This window comes from Lonchura striata, chromosome 1, assembly GCF_046129695.1.
Source record: "Lonchura striata isolate bLonStr1 chromosome 1, bLonStr1.mat, whole genome shotgun sequence".
NCBI lineage: Eukaryota > Metazoa > Chordata > Aves > Passeriformes > Estrildidae > Lonchura > Lonchura striata.
Window position 1 is genome coordinate 156,031,171 of NC_134603.1, and position 17,975 is coordinate 156,049,145.

At 62.3% G+C, this 17,975-nt stretch overlaps 1 protein-coding gene across 1 annotated transcript in view; it reads left to right on the forward strand.

Moving 5' to 3' along the window:
• Nucleotides 1-5,907, forward strand: part of NBEAL2 (neurobeachin like 2) — a 34,814-nt gene extending 28,907 nt beyond the window's left edge. The window contains 17 exon segments of the mRNA XM_077789993.1: nucleotides 72-167; nucleotides 245-369; nucleotides 453-593; nucleotides 674-804; nucleotides 882-991; nucleotides 1,070-1,187; nucleotides 1,259-1,356; nucleotides 1,439-1,555; nucleotides 1,642-1,728; nucleotides 1,847-1,956; nucleotides 2,037-2,209; nucleotides 2,527-2,621; nucleotides 2,703-2,819; nucleotides 2,901-3,062; nucleotides 3,134-3,282; nucleotides 4,115-4,250; nucleotides 5,794-5,907. Coding sequence (XP_077646119.1) covers nucleotides 72-167; nucleotides 245-369; nucleotides 453-593; nucleotides 674-804; nucleotides 882-991; nucleotides 1,070-1,187; nucleotides 1,259-1,356; nucleotides 1,439-1,555; nucleotides 1,642-1,728; nucleotides 1,847-1,956; nucleotides 2,037-2,209; nucleotides 2,527-2,621; nucleotides 2,703-2,819; nucleotides 2,901-3,062; nucleotides 3,134-3,282; nucleotides 4,115-4,250; nucleotides 5,794-5,898 — 2,070 coding nt within the window. The 3' untranslated portion in view covers nucleotides 5,899-5,907.
• The last annotated feature ends 12,068 nt before the right edge of the window (nucleotides 5,908-17,975 follow it).

Sequence of the window (17,975 nt, forward strand, 5' to 3'; positions counted from 1 at the left end):
CATGTGGCAGGGGGTGTCTGCCCTGTCTCCTCTGCCCCCACGCCCATCTCCACCCTCTCCCTTCTCTCCAGAAATGGGTCCTGCGGGAGATCTCCAACTTCGAGTACCTCATGCAGCTGAACACCATCGCGGGGCGCACCTACAACGACCTGTCCCAGTACCCCGTGGTGAGCCCCGGTGTCCCCCGCTGTCCCCACACTGACCTGGTGCCACCCCACCTCACCCACCTCCCGCCCCCACCCAGTTCCCCTGGATCCTGCGGGATTACGTCTCCGAGACCCTGGACCTCACCAACCCCGCCGTGTTCCGCGACCTGTCCAAGCCCATCGGGGTGGCCAACGAGCGGCACGCCCGCGACGTCAAGGAGAAGTGAGTACCCCCCAAACCGAGGGCAGGGAAGCAGGGGGGCACCTGGCCACCTCCTGGTGGACCCCATCCCACCTGGCCTGCAGGTACGAGAGCTTTGAGGACCCCACGGGCACGGTGGACAAGTTCCACTACGGCACTCACTACTCCAACGCCGCCGGGGTCATGCACTACCTGATCCGCACCGAGCCCTTCACCACCCTCCACATCCAGCTGCAGAGTGGCAGGTGGGCACCCGGCGGGTGGGTCCTGCAGAGGGGACATGGTGGGGACAACCAGGCTCCAGCCAGGTGTCCTGTGCCTCCAGGTTCGACTGCTCGGACCGGCAGTTCCACTCGGTACCGGCGGCGTGGCAAGCCCGCATGGAGAACCCTGTGGACGTCAAGGAGCTCATCCCGGAGTTCTTCTACTTCCCGGAGTTCCTGGAGAACCAGAACGGTGAGGGACACCGTTGTCACCAACAGGGGAGCACAGGGGTGGCTCTGTGTCCCTCATCACCCTCGTCCTGCCCGCAGGTTTTGACCTGGGCTGCCTGCAGCTCTCCAACGAGAAGGTGGGGGACGTGGTGCTGCCGCGGTGGGCGCGCTCCCGCGAGGACTTCATCCGCCAGCACCGCAAAGCCCTGGTGAGATGGGGAGCCCGCTCGGCCCTGGGGGCGTTCGGGGCCGTTCCCACCCCACCCTGACACCCCATCCTCGGACAGGAGTCGGAATATGTCTCCGCCCACCTCCACGAGTGGATCGACCTCATTTTTGGGTACAAGCAGCGCGGCCCGGCCGCCGTGGAGGCCCTCAACGTCTTCTACTACTGCACCTACGAGGGTGAGCTGCGGGGCAGAGCGAGGGGGACGCCCGCCAGGGGTGTGTCCCCCCGTGACCGTCCCCACCCGCAGGGGCCGTGGACCTGGACGCCATCACCGACGAGACGCAGCGCAAGGCCCTGGAGGGCATCATCAGCAACTTCGGGCAGACGCCCTGCCAGCTGCTCAAGGTAGCCCAGACCCCCAGCCCCCAAAACCAGCCCCTTTTTGGGGGGTCCCCCCACTTCTGACGGGTGCCCTGGCCCCCCCCAGGAGCCGCACCCCGCCCGGCTGTCGGCAGAGAGCGCCGCCCGCAGGCTGGCCCACCTCGACACCCGCTCCCCCAACGTCTTCGAGAACCTGGGCCAGCTCAAGTCCTTCTTTGTGGAGGTGAGGACACCCCCGGGGGTCCCTGGGCAGCGCTGGCAGGGCTGGGGTGGCCAGGAGGGTGCCCAGCAGCTGCCGTGTCCCCACAGGGCATCAGCGATGGGGTGGCCCTGGTGCAGGCCGTGGTCCCCAAGAACCAAGCCCATTCCTTCATCACTCAGGGATCTGACATCCTGGTGAGTGTGGGGAAACTGAGGCACGGGGACGTTTTGTGGTCCGAGGATGGGTCCAGGACCAAACCAGGGAGGATCCCAACAGTGAGAGGGGTGTCACCTGCCCTCCCTCTCTGCCCAGGTCACCGTGAGTGCCAACGGCTTGTTGGGGACCCATAACTGGCTGCCCTACGACAAGAACATCTCCAACTACTTCAGCTTCACCAAAGACCCCACTGTCACCAACGCCAAGTGAGTCACCGGGGCACAGGGTCCCCAGGGATGGTCCCTGGAGGTGCCACCAAATCCACCATCCCACGTTCTCCTGGCAGGACCCAGCGCTTCCTGCAGGGCCCCTTCGCCCCCGGGGCCGACCTGAGCTCGCGCACGCTGGCCGTGTCCCCCGACGGGAAGCTGCTCTTCAGCGGGGGACACTGGGACAACAGCCTCCGTGTCACCTCGCTGGCCAAAGGCAAGGTCGTGGGGCACATCACCCGGCACATAGGTACGTCCTCCTCCCGTGGTGGTGGTGATGATGATGATCTGATGATGCCCTGAGGGGGTTGTAGGGCCACGGCAGGAGAGGGGTGACACCATGAAGGGCATCTCCCGGTGTTTCCATCTCCTGGAGACAGTCCAGGTTCAACCTCAGAGCTAGAGTGGGGTGAGGAGCAGCAGCATCCACACGCCTAAATACATCTCGGAATGGGATTGGCAGCAATTCTACATCCAAAAACACATTATGGTGCCATCCCATGGGATGGGGGGCCAAGTATGGTGGGAGGGGACCAGCACCTCACGGTGTCCCTCTGGCTGTCACAGATGTTGTCACCTGCCTGTCACTCGACCTCTGCGGCATCTACCTCATTTCTGGCTCACGGGACACCACCTGCATGGTGTGGCAGGTCCTACAGCAGGTGAGGGCTCGAGGATGAGGGGGAGCTCATGGTGTGGGCACTGCCAGCAGGTCACTGATGTCCCCATGTCCCCAACGCCAGGGTGGCTTTTCCAGCGGCTTGGCTCCCAAACCCGTCCAGGTGCTGTACGGCCACGACGCCGAGGTGACGTGTGTGGCCATCAGCACCGAGCTGGACATGGCCGTGTCCGGCTCCAAGGTGAGCCGGTGGGGCCGCGGGGTGGGCGTGGGATGGGCAGTGCCACCACCAGCGTCACCCTGCGTCCCCTTCCTCCCCCAGGACGGCACCATCATCACCCACACCGTGCGCCGGGGGCTCTTCATCCGCTCCCTGCGGCCGCCCGGCGAGAGCTGTCCCCCCGCCGTCCTGTCCCACCTGGCCGTGGGGCCCGAGGGGCAGGTGGTGGCCCAAACCGCCGTGGGGCAACCCTCCTGCTCCAAGGTAGGTCCAGGTGTCCCCACGGTCCCCTCCTGGCCACCGCCGCCGCCATGCTGCCGCTGTGCTCCTCGCAGGAGAGGTTCGCGCTGCACCTGTACTCGGTGAACGGGAAGCTCCTGTCCTCCGTCCCGCTGGACCGGGAGGTGACAGCCATGTGCCTGACCGAGGACTTCGTGGTGCTGGGGACCTCGGAGTGCGGGCTGGAGATCCGCGAGCTCCAGAGGTGAGGGATGGCTGCGCCCTGTCCTGTCCCTGGCACGCCCTCAGGGTGTCCCATGCGATGGTGTCCCATGCTGTGATGCTGTGGTGTCCCGTTCCGTGGTGTCCCGTTCCGTGGTGTCCTGTTCCGTGGTGTCCCACTCCGTGGTGTCCCGTTCCATGGTGTCCTGTGCCATGGTGTCCCACTCCTTGGTGTCCCATGCCATGGCGTCCCATGCCGTGATGTCCCACTCCATGGTGTCCCATTCCATGGTGTCCGACACCATGGTGTCCCATTCCTTGGAGTCCCATTCCATGGTGTCCTGTTCCATGGTGTCCCACTCCTCAGTGTCCCATTCCATGGTGTCCCACACCATGGTGTCCCATTCCTCGGTGTCCCGTTCCGTGGTGTCCCATTCCATGGTGTCCCACACCATGGTGTCCCATTCCATTATGTCCCCTGCCATGGTGCTCCGTTCCTTGGTGTCCCATTCCTTGGTGTCCCCATTCCTTGGAGTCCCACTCCGTGGTGTCCCACTCTGTGGTGTCCTGTTCCATGGTGTCCCGTTCCGTGGTGTCCCACTCCATGGTGTCCCACTCCTCGGTGTCCCATTCCTTGGTGTCCCGTTCCGTGGTCTCCCATTCCATGGTGTCCCACTCCTCGGTGTCCCACTCCATGGTGTCCCACTCCTCGGTGTCCCATTCCTCGGTGTCCCGTTCCATGGTGTCCCACTCCATGGTGTCCCGTTCCTTGGTGTCCCATTCCTTGGTGTCCCGTTCCATGGTGTCCCGTTCCATGGTGTCCCACTCCATGGTGTCCCACTCCTCGGTGTCCCACGCGTGGCTCGTGTCCCCAGCCTCAGGGCGGCCGTGCCCCCCGTGCCCATGCGGGTGCCCGTGCGCAGCGTGTCCGTCACCAAGGAGAAGAGCCACATCCTGGTGGGGCTGGAGGATGGAAAGCTCATCGTGGTGGGCGCCGGGCAGCCCGCGGAGGTGAGCGGGACCCCGCCAGGCCGGGTGCGAGGGGGACGTGCCTCGGTGTCCCCTGGGTGTTCCCGGGGTGGGGACATCGGGGTGTCCTCGCCAGAGCTGAGGGGGACCGGGCTGGGGTGGGGATGGAGGAGGATGAGGATCTGGAAGGGGATGGTGGTAGAGAAGGGGATGAAGACGAGGTTGGATAGCGGATTTTTGGGAAGGGGATTGGGGTGGAGAGGAGGATGAGAGTCCGGAAGGGGATGGGGATGGTGGAGAGGATGAGGATGGAGAAAAGGATGAGGATCTTGAAGAAGACGAGGATGGAAATGGGGAGGGAGAAGAGGATGGGATGGAGAAGCAGATCTGGGAAGGAATGAGGAGGAATAATGGAATGAGAAATGCAGAGGAGGTAGGGATGGAGAAGGGGATGAGGACTTGGGATGGGGATGGAGAAGTGGATGAGGACTTTGGGATGGTAATGGAGAACGGGATGCGGACTTGGAAGGGGATGGGGATGGAGAAAGGGATGAGGACCTTGGGATGGGGATGGGGATGGAGAAGGGGGTGAGGATGGGGATGGAGAAGGGGATGAGGATCTTGGGATAGGGATGGAGAAGGGGATGGAGACCTTGGGATAGGGATAGAGAAGGGGATGAGGATCTTGGGATGGGATGGAGAAGGGGATGAGGACCTTAGAAGGGGATGGGGATGGAGAAGGGGATGAGGATCTTGGAACAGGATGGGGATGGAGAAGGTGGTGAGGATGGCAATGGAGAAGGGGATGAGGATGGGGATGAGGACATTGGTATGGGATGGAGAAGGGGGTGAGGATGGGGATGGAGAAGGGGGTGAATATCTTGGGATGGGATGGAGAAGGGGATGAGGACCTTGGAACAAGATGGGGATGGAGAAGGGGGTGAGTATCTTGGGATGGGGATGGAGAAGGGGATGAGGACCTTGGGATGGGGATGGAGAAGGGGGTGAGGACCTTGGGATGGGATGGTGATGGAGAAGGGGGTGAGGACCTTGGGACGGGATGGAGAAGGGGGTGAGGACCTTGGGGTGGGATGGTGATGGAGAAGGAGATGAGGACCTTGGGGCGGGATGGAGAAGGGGATGAGGACCTTGGGGCGGGATGGAGAAGGGGGTGAGGACCTTGGGGCGGGATGGAGAAGGGGGTGAGGACCTTGGGGCGGGATGGGGATGGAGAAGGGGTTGAGTACCTTAGGATGGGGATGGAGAAGAGGATGAGGACCTTGGGGCGGGATGGAGAAGGGGATGAGGACCTTGGGGTGGGATGGAGAAGGGGATGAGGATGAGGATGGAGAAGGGGAAGAGGACCTTGGGGTGGGATGGAGAAGGGGATGAGGATGAGGATGGAGAAGGGGAAGAGGACCTTGGGGTGGGATGGAGAAGGGGATGAGGACCTTGGGACGGGATGGAGAAGAGGATGAGGACCTTGGGGTGGGATGGAGGAGGGGATGAGGACTTGGGGTGGGATGGAGAAGGGGAGGGGCCGGATGAAGGCTTTGGGATGCGAAAGGCGCTCCCGCGTCCCCAGGTGCGGCCGGGGCAGTTCCACCGGCGGCTCTGGCGTTCCACGCGGCGCATCTCCCAGGTGTCGGCCGGGGAGACCGAGTACAACCCCTCCGAGGGCAGGGCCTAGGCTGGCACCCAGCACCCACCCACCCACCCAGCACCCAGGGGAGCCCCGTGCCCCCCACACGGACCGGGGGCACCCCCGGGCGCCGAGGGGGGCCCGGAGAGCCCCGTCCTGCCCGACATCCGTGGCCTTATCCAGCCCCGCCGGCGTGTCCAGCCCCCCTGGATTTTCGGGAGCCGCCCCCCCGTTGTCACAGCAGGGTGGGGGACAGGGGGAGGTGGGGACCCCTCGCTGGGGAGAGGGGGTGGCACAGCCCCCCCGCCGTGCCCGCTGGCCAGGAGCCGGCAGCGTGTGGGTGTCCCCCCCAACCCCGTCCCTTATTTTTTATTTCTATCCATTTTTAGAGCTTTTACAGAAGATGAATTGTTATTAATAATAATTAATAATGATAATAATAATATATCAGTGGGAAATCAAGGTGTGAGGCCCGTGGCTGTCCCAGGATGGGGACACAACCCCTCCTGTGTGTGTCCCCCAGTGTGCCCCTGCTCCCGTGTCCAGAATTTTGGTCTCGGAGATCCCCACACGTGTGTCACAGGTTTGGGGGGGTCTCAGCAGCTCCCCACGCGTGTGTCACCATTCTGGGGGGTCTCAGCAGCTGTGCACCCCCATGTCACGAGTTTGGGGGGTCTCAGTAGCTGTGCACCCCCATGTCACGAGTTTGGGGGGGTCTCAGCAGCTCCCCACACGTGTGTCACGAGTTTGGGGGGGGTCTCAGCAGCTGTGCACCCCCATGTCACGAGTTTGGGGGGTCTCAGCAGCTCCCCACACGTGTGTCACGAGTTTGGGGGGGGTCTCAGCAGCTGTGCACCCCCATGTCAGGAGTTTGGGGGGGGTCTCAGCAGCTGTGCACCCCCATGTCACGAGTTTGGGGGGTCTCAGCAGCTCCCCAGACATGTGTCACGAGTTTTGGGGGTCTCAGCACATCATCTGTCCCCCCCATGTCCCAGGCCGGGCAGTGGGTCCCTGGCACGTGTCCCCGTGGCCTCTGTCCCGTGTGGCAGCACGGGAGGAGCGCTCCCGGCTCCGGTGTCCCCTCCCGGCTCCGGTGTGCCCCTCCCGGCTCCGGTGTCCCCTCCCGGCTCCGGTGTCCCCGGCCCCTGGGCTGGCAGCGACCCTTGTCCCCGGTGTCCCCAATCCCAGCTCTCCCAGTCCCAAATGTCCCAGTCCCAGCTCTCCCAATCCCATATATCCCAGTCCCATATATCCCAATCCCAGTTTTCCCAATCCCATATATCTCAGTCCCAGTTTTCCCAGTCCCAAATGTCCCAGTCCTAGCTCTCCCAATCCCAAATGTCCCAATCCCAGTTTTCCCAGTCCCAGGTGTTCCAGTCCTGAGTTTCCCAGTTCCATGTATCCAGTCCTACCTCTCCCAATCCCAGCTCTCCCAATCCCATATATCCCTGTCCCAGCTCTCCCAATTCCAAATGTCCCAGTCCCAGTTTTCCCTATCCCAGGTGTCCCAGGTGTCCCAATCCCAAATGTCCCAATCCCAAATGTCCCAGTCCCAGCTTTCCTAATCCCAAATGTACCAGTCCCAAATGTCCCAGTCCCGGCTCTCCCAGTCCCAGGTGTCCCAATCCCAGTTTTCCCAATCCCATATATCCCAGTCCCAGTTTTCCCAATCCCATATATCCCAGTCTCACCTTTCCCAATCCCAGATGATCCAGTCCCCAATGTCCCAGTCCCCTTTTTCCCAATCCCATATATCCCAGTCCCCTCTTTCCCAATCCCAGGTGTCCCAAGTGTCCCAGTTCCATAGATTCCAGTCCCAGCTCTCCCTACTCCCAGTATCCCTCTCCCAGGTGACCCAGGTGTCCTTGTCCCAGGTGTCCCCATCCCACAGCACCTGGTCCAGGTGTTCCAGTCCCCTTCCCGCAGCGCGGCTCTGGGCTGACAATGCGAATCCCCCCATAAAGGGACCCTCAAAGCCCCCCCTGGGGGGGCTTTGAGGGTCCCTTTATGGGGGGATTCGCATTGTCACCGGGGGGGTGGTGGCGGCGCCGCCGGCTTTTGATGTGATGTGACCCGGGGCATTGTCCCCTCCCTGTCCCCCTTTCATCCCGGCGGGGGTCCGCATCCTGCGGGGAATTGCGGCCGGATGGGAAAAGGAGGCGGGAGGTGAGGAAACCCCAGATTCCACCCCCTCCCCAAAATCTGGGGGGCTCCCGGGCGCAGCTGGGGCTGGTTCCGAGCACATCTGGGGGTCCAGAAATAGCTGGGAGGGGTCCCGGGCACATCTGGGGGTCCAGAAATAGCTGGGAGGGGTCCCGGGCACATCTGGGGGGCATTGCTGGCACAGTTGAGGGGATCCCAGGCACATCTGGATGATCTCTGGCGCAAGTGGGGTCTCCCGGGCACATCTGGTGGCAGCCTCACACATCCTGGGGAGGTCTCCTGCACATCTGGGGGCTCCCAGAATCACCTGGAGGGGGTCTCCAGCACATCTGGGAGCGCTTTAAAACATCTGGGGGGGGGGGGGGGGTGTCCAGCTCATCTCGGTGGATCTCTGGCACATCTGGAGATGCTTGGGCACAGCTGGAGGGTGCTCTGGCACATCTGGGGGGGAGTGGGGGGATCTGGAGGGGGACACCCACCAGCCCTGAGTCTTTGAGGGGGATTTCGGGCACATCTGGCTGGCACCTGGGCACATCTGGGCAGATCTTGAATTCTCCCCGGCACACTGGGGGGAGGTGTCCCCTCCGTGCCAGGTGTGTGCCACAGCTCCGTGTCCCCACCGTGCCAGCCCCGTGCACCCACTGCCAGGTCCCGCACCCACCCCTGCACCCATTCCCACCCCCTGCACCCACTCCTGCACCCATTCCTGCACCCTGCACCCATTTCCACCCCCTGCACCCACTCCTGTGCCCACTCCCACACCCTGCACCCACTCCTGCACCCACTCCTGCACCCTGCACCCACTCTTGCACCGCTCCCACACCCTGCACCCACTCCTCCACCCATTCCTGCACCGTGCACCCACTCTTGCACCGCTCCCACACCCTGCACCCACTCTTGCACCCATTCCCACACCCTTCACCCACTCCTGTGCCTGCTCCCACACCCTGCACCCATTCCCACACCCTGCACCCATACCCTGCACCCACTGCCAGGTCCTGTACCCACTCCCACACCCTGCACCCACTCCCACACCCTGCACCCACTCCTGTGCCCGCTCCCACACCCTGCACCTATTTCCACACCCTGCACCCACTCCTGCACCCTGCACCCAATTCCCACTCTGCACCCCCTCCACGTCCCTCCACCCACTCCAGGGTGCTGCACCCACAGCGGGACTCAATAAAGCTGCTTATCCCTCTTCCAGGCCCTTATTGCCCCAGGAAGAGCCGTGGGAGGTGCGGGAGGGGTGGGTGGCCCCGTCCCTTGGGTGCCCTCGCTCCCGGTCGGAGCCGTCCCGAGGGCGGGACTCGAACCTGCGACCCCCGGGGCTGGGGGGGCGGGGCTCCGCGCCTGGCCACGCCCCCAGGCCGCGCGCAGCCAATGGGAGCGCGCCCCGCCCGGGGGAGCCACGCCCAGCCCGGCCCGGGCGCGACGGGACCGAGCGGGGCCGGACCGGGACCCAGTAGGTCCAAAAGGAGCCGGACCGGGACCGAACGGGGCGAAACCGGGACCCAGCGGGGCCGAACCGGGACCGAACGGGGCCGAAAGGAGCTGTACCGGGACCCAGCGGGTCCAAAAGGGGCTGAACCGGGGCCGAACGGAGCCAAGCCGGGTCCAAAAGGGGCCGAACGGAGCCGAACCGGGACTGAACGGGGCCAAGCCAGTACCCAACAGAGCCGAACGGGGCCGAACCGGGGCCAAACCGGGATTGAACGGGGCCGAACCTAGACCGAACGGAGCCCAAGCAGGACCCGGCAGAGCCGAACGGGGCCGAACCGGGACCCAGCGGAGTGGAGCGGAGCCGAACCGGGGCCGAGCGGTGCCGGACGGGACCGGAGCGGTTCGGCCCGGCCCGGAGCGGGTTCCCGGGCCGGTGCCGGCGATGCGGCCGCTCCCGGTGCCGCTGCTGCTGCTGCTGCTGAGCCCGGTGCGGGCGGGACGGGACCGGGAGGGGAACGGAACCGGGACCGGACCTGGACAGGAACGGGACCGGGACGGAACCGGGACCGGACCTGGACAGGAACGGAACCGGGATGGGACCGGGATGGAACGGGGACGGGACCTGGACGGGATCGGAACCGGGCCGGGACCGGGATGGGACCGGAACCGGGAGGGGACCGGGAGGGGAACGGGACCGGGATGGAACCGGGATGGAACCGGGACGGGACCTGGACAGGAACGGGACCGGGAGGGGACCGGGACGGGACCTGGACGGGATCGGAACCGGGACGGAACCGGAACCGGGCCGGGACCGGGATGGGACCGGGATGGGAACGGGAGGGGAACGGGACCGGGATGGAACCGGGACGGGACCTGGACGGGATCGGAACCGGGCCGGGACCGGGAGGGGACCGGGATGGAACCGGGACCGGGATGGGACCGGGACCGGGATGGGACCGGGCCGGGACCGGGAGGGGACCGGGATGGGACCGGAACCGGGCCGGGCCGGGTCACTTCGCCCCGGGGCTTTCGTTGTTTTTGGCTCTGTTGGGTCACGTTTGGGTCATTCCGGTTCCGTTCCTTTGCTTTCATTCCCTTCCATTTCCCTTTAGTTCTTTTCCTTTATTCTCCTTTATTTTTTCATTTATTTTTTCTTTATTTTTCCCTTTTTTCCTTTTCCTTTATTTTTTCTTTTTTTTTTCTTTTCTTTTTTCCTTTATTTATTTTCCTTTATTTTCCCTTGTACTTTCCATTATTTTTTCCTTTATTTTCCTTTTTTCCTTTATTGTTTCCTTTATTTATTTTCCTTTATTTTCCTTTATTTTTTCCTTTTTTCTTTTCCTTTATTTTCCTTTCTTTTTTCCATTATTTATTTTCCTTTCTTTTTTCCATTATTTATTTTCCTTTATTTTTTTCCATTATTTTCCTTTATCTATTTTCCTTTATTTTCCTTTCTTTTTCCATTATTTATTTTCCTTTCTTTTTTCCATTATTTATTTTCCTTTATTTTTTCCCATTGTTTTCCTTTATCTATTTTCCTTTATTTTCCTTTACTTTTTCCTTTATTTTCCTTTATTTATTTTCCTTTATTTATTTTTTTCCTTTGTTTTCATTTATCTTTTTCCTTTATTTATTTTCCTTTATTTTCCTTTATTATTTCCTTTCTTTATTTTCTTTTCTTTTCCTTTCTTTTTTCCTTTCTTTTTTCCTTTATTTTCCTTTCTTTTCCTTTATTTTTTCCATTATTTTCCTTTCTTTATTTTCCTTTCTTTTCCTTTATCTATTTTCCTTTCTTTATTTTCCTTTCTTTTCCTTTCATTTCCTTTCTTTTTTCCTTTCTTTTTTCCTTTCTTTCCCTTATATTTTCCTTACTTTTTTCCTTTATTTTCCTTTCTTTTCCTTTATTTTTTCCTTTATTTCCCTTTATTTTTTCCTTTATTTATTTTCCTTTATTTTCCCTTTCTTTCCCTTTCTTTTTCCCTTTCTTTCCCTTTCTTTTTCCCTTTCTTCTTTCCTTTCCCTTCCTTTACGTTGCCGTGTTTCCCCGCAGGTGCCGGCCCGGCCCGGGGGGTGTCCCCGGTGTCCCCGCGGGCTCCCCGAGCGCGGCGGCGGCGCCGGGGACCCGGAGCCGGGCCCGGCCCCGCGAGCGGCGCCGCCGCGCCCGAGCCCGGAGCGCGCCGAGCCCGCGGCACCGCGCCGCGCCCCGGGGCCGTGCCCGCCCTGCGGCCGTGAGTGGCACCGGCGGCTCCCTGCGTGCCTCAGTGTCCCTCCGTGCCTCAGTGTCCCTCCGTGCCTCAGTTTCCCTCCGTGCCTCAGTGTCCCTCCGTGCCTCAGTGTCCCTCCGTGCCTCAGTTTCCCTCCGTGCCTCAGTGTCCCTCCGTGCCTCAGTGTCCCTCCGTGCCTCAGTTTCCCTTCGCGCCTCAGTTTCCCTTCGCGCCTCAGTTTCCCTCTCCTGCCTCAGTGTCCCTCTCCTGCCTCAGTTTCCCCTCGTGCCTCAGTTTCCCTTCGTGCCTCAGTTTCCCTCTCCTGCCGCAGTTTCCCCATGTTGCTCCCTTTCGTGCCTCAGTTTCCCCGTGTTGGTGCTCAATTTTCCCTTTTTATGCCCCAGGTTCCCATTTGTGCCTCAGTTTCCCTTTCGTGCCTCAGTTTCCCTTTCCTGCCTCAGTTTCCCCGTGTTGCTCCCTATTTTCCCCTTTCGTGCCTCAGTTTCCCTTTCCTGCCTCAGTTTCCCTCTCCTGCCTCAGTTTCCCCATGTTGCTCCTTAATTTCCCCTTTTGTGTCTCAGTTTCCCCATGTTGGTGCCAAATTTTCCCTTTTCGTGCCCCAGTTTCCCTTTCGTGCCTCAGTTTCCCTTTCCTGCCTCAGTTTCCCTCTCCTGCCTCAGTTTCCCCATGTTGCTCCCTTTCGTGCCTCAACTTCCCCGTGTGGCTCCTTAATTTCCCCTTTCGTGCCTCAGTTTCCCTTTCCTGCCTCAGTTTCCCCGTGTTGCTCCTTAATTTCCCCTTTCGTGCCTCAGTTTCCCCGTGTTGCTCCCTAATTTCCCCTTTTGTGCCTCAGTTTCCCCATGTTGCTGCTCAGTTTTCCCTTTTCGTGCCTCAGTTTCCCCTTCGTGCCTCAGTTTCCCGTCCTGCTTAGTTTTCCTCACATCGTGCCTCAGTTTCCCCACATCGTTCCCATAATTCCCCCTCGTCCTGCCTCAGTTTCCCCAGTCGCCCCTCAACATCCCCACATCCTCCTTTCGTTTCCTCGTGTCGTGCCTCAGTTTCCCTTTTTCCTGCCTCAGTTTCCCCCATTTTACCTCATTCCCTTGTGCCTCAGTTTCCCACATTTTATCCCATTCCCTCTTTTTGTGCCTCAGTTTCCCCTCTTTGTGCCTCAGTTTCCCCTTTTGTCCCCCATTCCCTTTCACCGTGCCTCAGTTTCCCCTTTGTTTTCCAATTCCCCCTTTTTGTGCCTCAGTTTCCCTTTATCACCTTGTCCCTTTCCTGTGCCTCAGTTTCCCCTTCTCTCCCCCATCCCCCCTCACCGTGCCTCAGTTTCCCCTTTTTGTCCCCCATTCCCCCATTTGTGCCTCAGTTTCCCTTTCTCCCCGTGTCCCTTTCCTGTGCCTCAGTTTCCCTTTTCCACCTTATCCCCTTTTCCGTGCCTCAGTTTCCCCTTCTGTCCCTCATTTCCCCCTCACCGTGCCTCAGTTTCCCCTTTTCCCTTTTTCCGTGCCTCAGTTTCCCCTTCTGTCTCCCCAAAGCCGGGCGCTGTCTCCAAAGGGGAAACTGAGGCACGGCCGCCCGTGCCCTCATTCCGGTTCTCCCGCAGGCGCGGCGGCGGCGCCGCTCCCCGCGGGGGCCCCGCCGGCCCCGGGCACCGCCCGGGTGACGCCGCCGGCGCCGGGGGCGCCCCCCGAGCCCCCCGGGGACATCATCCCGCTGTACTGCGCCCTCCTGGCCGGCCTCGTCCTGGCGCTCGTGGCCTACGTGGCCTTCAAGTGGTGAGCGCGGGCTCGGGGCCCCCGGTGTCCCCGCTGTCCCCCGGTATCCCCCCGGTGTCCCCGGTGTCCCCCCGGTGTCCCCAGTGTCCCCCCGGTGTCCCCCGGTGTCCCCCGGTATCCCCCCAGTGTCCCCGGTGTCCCCCCGGTGTCCCCAGTGTCCCCCCGCTGTCCCCCCAGTGTCCCCCCGGTGTCCCCCGGTGTCCCCCCGGTGTCCCTCGGTGTCCCCCGGTGTCCCCCGGTATCCCCCCGGTGTCCCCGGTGTCCCCCCGCTGTCCCCCCGGTGTCCCCCGGTGTCCCCCCGGTGTCCCCCGGTGTCCCCCGGTGTCCCCCGGTATCCCCCCGGTGTCCCCCGGTGTCCCCCCGGTGTCCCCCGGTATCCCCCCGGTGTCCCCCGGTGTCCCCCCGGTGTCCCCCGGTGTCCCCCAGTGTCCCCGGTATCCCCCCGGTGTCCCCCAGTGTCCCCCGCTGTCCCCCGGTATCCCCCCGCTGTTCCCCGGTGTCCCCCGGTGTCCCCCCGGTGTCCCCCGGTGTCCCCCCGGTGTCCCCCGGTATCCCCCCGGTATCCCCCCGGTGTCCCCCGGTGTCCCCCTGGTGTCCCCCGGTGTCCCCCCGGTGTCCCCCGGTATCCCCCCGGTGTCCCCCGGTGTCCCCCTGGTGTCCCCCGGTGTCCCCCCGGTGTCCCCCGGTATCCCCCCGCTGTCCCCCGGTGTCCCCCCGGTGTCCCCCGGTGTCCCCCCGGTGTCCCCCGGTGTCCCCGGTGTCCCCCCGGTGTCCTGCAATGTCCTCGGTGTTCCCCCGGTGTCCCCCGGTGTCCCCCCGGTGTCCTGCAATGTCCTCGGTGTTCCCCCGGTGTCCCCCCGGTGTCCCCCGGTGTCCCCCCGGTGTCCCCCGGTGTCCCCGGTGTCCCACCCGGTGTCCTGCAATGTCCTCGGTGTCCCCGGTGTTCCCCCGGTGTCCCCGGTGACCGCCATGTTCCCCGATGATTCCCGGTGACCCCCGGTGTCCCCAGTGTCCCACCCGGTGGCCCCCGGTGGCCCGGGGTGTCCTCGATGTCCCCTGGTGTCCCCTCCGGTGTCCCGCAATGTCCCCCGGTGTCCGCACTGACCCTCGGTGTCCCCGGTGACCCCCGGTGTCCCCCCGGTATCCCCAGTGTCCCCCGCTATACCCCCGGTGTCCCCCAATGATTCCCGGTGTCCCGCGGTGTCCCCCGGTGTCCCCGGTGACCGCCACGTCCCCCAATGATTCCCGGTGACCCCCGGTGTCCCCAGTGTCCCACCCGGTGTCCCCCGACGTCCCCCCGGTGTCGCCCACTGTTCTCCATTTTCCCCCGGTGACCCCCGGTGTCCCGCAGTGTCCCCGGTGTCCCCCCGGTGTCCCCAGTGTCCCACCCGGTTTACCCGGTCTCCCCCGGTGTCCCCCGGCTTCCCCGGTGTCCGCACTGACCCTCGGTGTCCCCGGTGACCCCCGGTGACTGCGGTGTTCCCGGTGCCCCGCGCTGTCCCCCGGTGACCCTCGGTGTCCCCCAGTGTCCCCCGGTTTCCCCCGGTGTCTCCCAGTGTCCCCCAGTGTCCCCAGTGTTCCCTGGTGACTCCCGGTGTCCCCCGATTACTCCCGCTGTCCCCGGTGTCCCGCGGTGTCCCCGGTGTCCCACAGTGTCCCCGGTGTCCCCGGTGTCCCCGGTGCCCCCCGGTGACTGCGGTGTCCCGGTGGCCGCAGCTGGGGCACCTGCCGGAGGAAGCGGCGGCTGGACAAGGCGCGGGACGCGGCGGACGCGGAGAAGCCGCGGGGGGACGGCGGCACCGGCCCCGAGAGCGCCGGCCCGGAGCGGCCCCGGCCCCGTGAGCGCCCCGGGACCGCGGGCTGGGGACAGCCGGGACCGGGGACTGGGGATTTGGGACAGCCGGGACCGGGGACTGGGGACAGCCCCGGGATTGGGGATTGGGGACAGCCCCGGGATTGGGGATTGGGGACAGCCCCGGGATTGGGAACAACCGGGACCGGGGACTGGGGACAGCCCCGGGATTGGGGATTGGGGACAGCCCCGGGATTGGGGACGGCCGGGACCGGGGATTGGGGATTGGGGACAGCCGGCACCGGGGACTGGGGATTGGGGACAACCGGGACCGGGGATTGGGGATTGGGGACAACCGGGACCGGGGATTGGGGATTGGGGACAGCCGGGACCAGGGATTGGGGACAGCCCCGGGATTGGGGACAACTGGGATTGGGGATTGGGGACAACCGGGACCGGGGACTGGGGACAGCCCCGGGATTGGGGACACCCAGATCTGGGGAGGGTCAGGGTTTGGGGACACCTGGGACGGGACGGGACGGGACGGGACGGGATGGGATGGGATGGGATGGGATGGGATGGGATGGGATGGGATCAATGGGATGGGATGGGATGGGATCAATGGGATGGGATGGATGGGATGGGATCAATGGGATGGGATGGGATGGGATGGGATGGGATCAATGGGATGGGATGGGATGGGATCAATGGGATGGGATGGATGGGATGGGATCAATGGGATGGGATGGGACGGGATGGGACGGGACGGGATGGGATGGGATGGGATCAATGGGATGGGATGCGATGGGATCAATGGGATGGGATGGATGGGATGGGATCAATGGGATGGGATGGGATGCGATGGGATGCGATGGGATCAATGCGATGGGATCAATGGGATGGGATGGGATGCGATGGGATCAATGGGATGGGATCAATGGGATGGGATGCGATGGGATGCGATGGGATCACCGAGCCCCCGGATGGGGTCGGGGGTCCCCAGCACCTCCCGGGGGTCGCGAGCCAACACCACGCTCGGTCGGTGCGTCCCGGGTGGGACGGCGGGTGCTGAGCCCGCCCCTCCCCGCAGCGCCCGCCGAGGCTCCCGCTCTGCTCCCGGGCTCGCCGCGGCACCGGGAGGAACCGGGAGAGCCGGAGCCGCTCCCGGAGCCCACGGCGGCCCCGGGGGACGCCACCTCCGCCGTGTGACACCGCCGGGACACCGCGGCTGGCCCCGCCGGCGCTCCCCTTCCCCATGGATTTGTTTCTTTACGTGGGTTTTGTACTTTTTTAGGGATTTTAGGGGGGCGGGACTTTGGTGGCCTGGGTGGGGGCATTAAACGTGTCACTGGGTGCCACCAGGGTTTGTGTCCTCGGGTGTCTGTGTGTCCCCTCAGGTGTTGCAGGTGCCACCAGGTGTCCATGTGTCCCTGGGATGTGTCCCTTCAGGTGTCCCCAGTATTCCAGGTGTCCCTTCGGGCGTTTGTCCCCAGAATGTGCCCCCTTGGGTGTCCCCAGTGTCCATGGGATGTGTCCCTTGCGGTGTCCCCCTGGAATGTTCCCCCTCGGGTGTCCCAGTGTCCCCAGCTGTCCCCGAGTCCCCTTGGGGGTGTCTGTGTGTCACCAGGATTTGTGTCCTCGGGCGTTTGTGTGTCCCTAGGACGTGTCCCAAATGTCCCCAGGTGTCCCTTTTGTCCCCAAGAGGAGTCCCTGCATCCCTGTGACATCCCCTCAGGTGTCCGGGCTGGGTGTCCCCAGGGAGGGTGGCACCCCTCAGGTGTCCCAGTGTCCCTGGGATTTGTGTCCCTGGGCCTCCAGGTGTGCCACCAGGACACATCCTGGGGTGTCCGTGTGTCCCAGGCGTGGGTGGCCTTGGCAGGAGGAGGGGACACCCAAATGACCCCAAGGCAGGTGGCACTGGGGACAGAAAAAGCCATTTTTAACCCCAAAAAACTCCCAGGTCACCCCAAACTTCCTTTCCCAGGGAGTCCAGATTCCCGGGAATGCTGAGGGTGACAGGAGGTCCTCAGGGGAGAGGGGACATCCCCAGCCAGGTCCCCCTTGTGGCCCTGCCCAGCATCAATTCTGGGGTTTGGGTTGTTTGTTTTTTATTCTTTTGATTTTTTATTTTTTTCTCTTTTTTTTTTGCTCTTTTTTTTTTTTTTTTTTTTTACATACAAAGTTCCGTAAAAATTGGATAAAGTAAAATGCTCGAAGCAGTAAAATCAATCTTATCAACATGGCCAGAAATCTGCAGTATTTACAGGGAAACGGAGGAAACCTCGCAGAACCAAAAGTTAAAAACCAAGGAAACAACCAAAGAGGGGGAAAAAAAACCAAAAAAAAAAAAAAAAAATCCGGGAATAACTCCCAAATTCTGCCAAACGCTTCCGTGGGATCGGCACGTTTGGGGCTGAAAGCAACGGTGTGGGGGGGGGAAAAAGCAAATTATTATCAATATATTCACATATACGTCAAAATATAATACAGAGCTTGGGAGCAGCGCCGGGAGAGCCGGGCTTGGGAAAGCCTGGATCAACAAAAACAGGCTTGGGAAAGCCTGGATCAACAAAAACAGGCTTGGGAAAGCCTGGATCAACAAAAACAGGCTTGGGAAAGCCTGGATCAGCAAAAACAGGCTTGGGAAAGCCTGGATCAGCAAAAACAGGCTTGGGAAAGCCCAGCTCGTCCTCCTCAGCGACGGGAACCAAGTTTGTTTTCCTTAAAAAACCAAAAAATCCA